Below are 1,940 nucleotides of genomic sequence, written 5' to 3'. Positions count from 1 at the left end.
GAGAACTCTGCTTCAGGGCAGCAACCCGGGACGAGTCGTACACCCACTGTAGCAGAGCCTGGATCCTACAACACAATCACAAACATAACCCAAGACATCAAGAACCACAAAAAAGTGTGTATGAACCTGTACGGGTGTAACAGTATAACAAGATATACAGAGTGGCTTCTAAAAGACTTCAATACTTGAAATTCATTTGATGTGTATCCAAAAAAGGATTTTGGGGAATTTATTATTGGAATTTATTGGAAAGAAATTTATTGTTGACTTGAAATCGTGTCACATGTGTATTGAAGCAAGCGCTAGATCCTCCTTTTTCTCTTTTTTTAGAGCTGTAAAACTTCAAGCAGCACTGTGGTTCTAATGATCTGTTAAGCATTATATAGTTTAATAATGTAATGCTATTGTTTAAAGATTTTATGTTAATAAATAATTTATTATTATTAAGTTAATAGAGATACTTATAGTTTACAGTTAAAGGTTATGAAGTTATAACAGAAGTTATGCTTTGGGAAACCATAATTATCAAGATTATGTAAAAATGTTAAGCTTTGGTAAAACATAATTGACATTCAAACTGTCAACTTATTCAATAAAGTAAAAACGCAGCTTTTAAGACCCACAGGTATTGAAAATCAACATATATAAACAGACTCTGGAAGATCAAACTTTGAACACTTCAAGCAAACTCCATTAGGAAGCTTTATGATTTAATTTTACGTTATGATGTAGGGAACAGACCTGTCTTTGGTACCGGGGTCCTGAGTGGTGCCCAGCTGGTAGAGAATGTCTATAGTTGAGTCTGATGAGAGGCCATTTAACCTCCCAAAGAGCAGCGGACTGTTCAGATCTACAACAAAAAACAAAGCCACCACTCAGATAAAAAGGAGAGCCCAACAAAACAATGATGTCAGATCATTAAAGGGGAGAAACTAGTCTGAACTTAGACTCTGAATTTACACATCACACAAATCAGTGTGATACTGCTTGACATTCAAATATAGCAGTCAAGCATTAATGAGAAACAATCTTTTTGAAAATCTGTATAGTCTTACTGGCCAAATCAGTGCCAGAAGCAGCACAGTTACGCAGCAAAATGTCAATGAGTTTGAGGCCTATGCGTGTGGACTGCAGGCCGATTTTCACGAGCACCGCCTCAATGTTGGGCGAGTGCATGCCGCAGTACGGGGACATGAGGAGGGCAGCGCAGGTCTGCAGGAGGTTTGCTGTGGGAGCGGCAGCACTGGCCATCATGGCCTCCAGATCAGAAACGTGAGTCAAGCAATGATGCAGCAACCGTAACCAGCCAATACTGAGAAAGAGAGAAAATTAGATATTATAATAGATAGAGGCTTGAAACAGGAAATAAAACTACTCTGATTATTTTAGATGTTACAAATGACTTCCAATACCTGGTTTTGGAGACCTGGTCCTCAGAGGGCAGGAAAGGATTGTTTACAGTGGCAGAGGAAGTGTTTCCGAAAGCAGTCAGACCCAGTAGCTTAATCTGTGAGAGGCCCAGTGTGCTGGCGTCCCGCGGCCGGTGCAACCTCAAACACACGGCAGACGCCACCTCTGCCTTTACCAGCTGGAATTTAATGTACGTGAGACCACTAGTGATGACTGGGGTCGACAGGGGAAGCATGTTTACACCGTCTGCGCTGATCTCCACAGACACTGAGGATGGGCATGCTGGGAAAGAAAGAGAAGAATTTAGTAATACTTCAACTTTTCAAAAGACTTTAGCATAGTCCTTACTAGTGTAAAAAGCTTCATATATGAACCAAATATAATATTGCATTTTGTGTTCACACTCACTAGCGAGGGATGCCAGGTGCGGCTGTATGTGAATCTCCTTGAGCAGAACGGCAGCGGGCAGGTGGATGGTGAGATCACACCAGGCCTCTTCAGGAAGGAATATGTAGGACCAAGCGGCAGAA

At 41.2% G+C, this 1,940-nt stretch overlaps 1 protein-coding gene across 1 annotated transcript; it reads right to left on the bottom strand.

Moving 5' to 3' along the window:
• Nucleotides 1–6: 6 nt before the first annotated feature.
• On the bottom strand, nt 7–1,934 carry LOC107736615 (baculoviral IAP repeat-containing protein 6-like; the record flags this gene model as incomplete). The annotated part of the gene is made up of 5 exons (XM_016547995.1): nt 1,819–1,934; nt 1,413–1,692; nt 1,056–1,312; nt 742–850; nt 7–65 (listed from the first exon to the last, which is right to left on the bottom strand). Coding segments are annotated over exons 2-5 (658 nt in total), but the record flags the coding sequence as incomplete, so codon positions are not given.
• Nucleotides 1,935–1,940: the final 6 nt, after the last annotated feature.

This window comes from Sinocyclocheilus rhinocerous, unplaced genomic scaffold, assembly GCF_001515625.1.
Source record: "Sinocyclocheilus rhinocerous isolate Xijiao unplaced genomic scaffold, SAMN03320098_v1.1 C36832610, whole genome shotgun sequence".
Classification (NCBI taxonomy): Eukaryota; Metazoa; Chordata; class Actinopteri; order Cypriniformes; family Cyprinidae; genus Sinocyclocheilus; species Sinocyclocheilus rhinocerous.
This window is presented reverse-complemented; position numbering and strand designations above follow the sequence as displayed.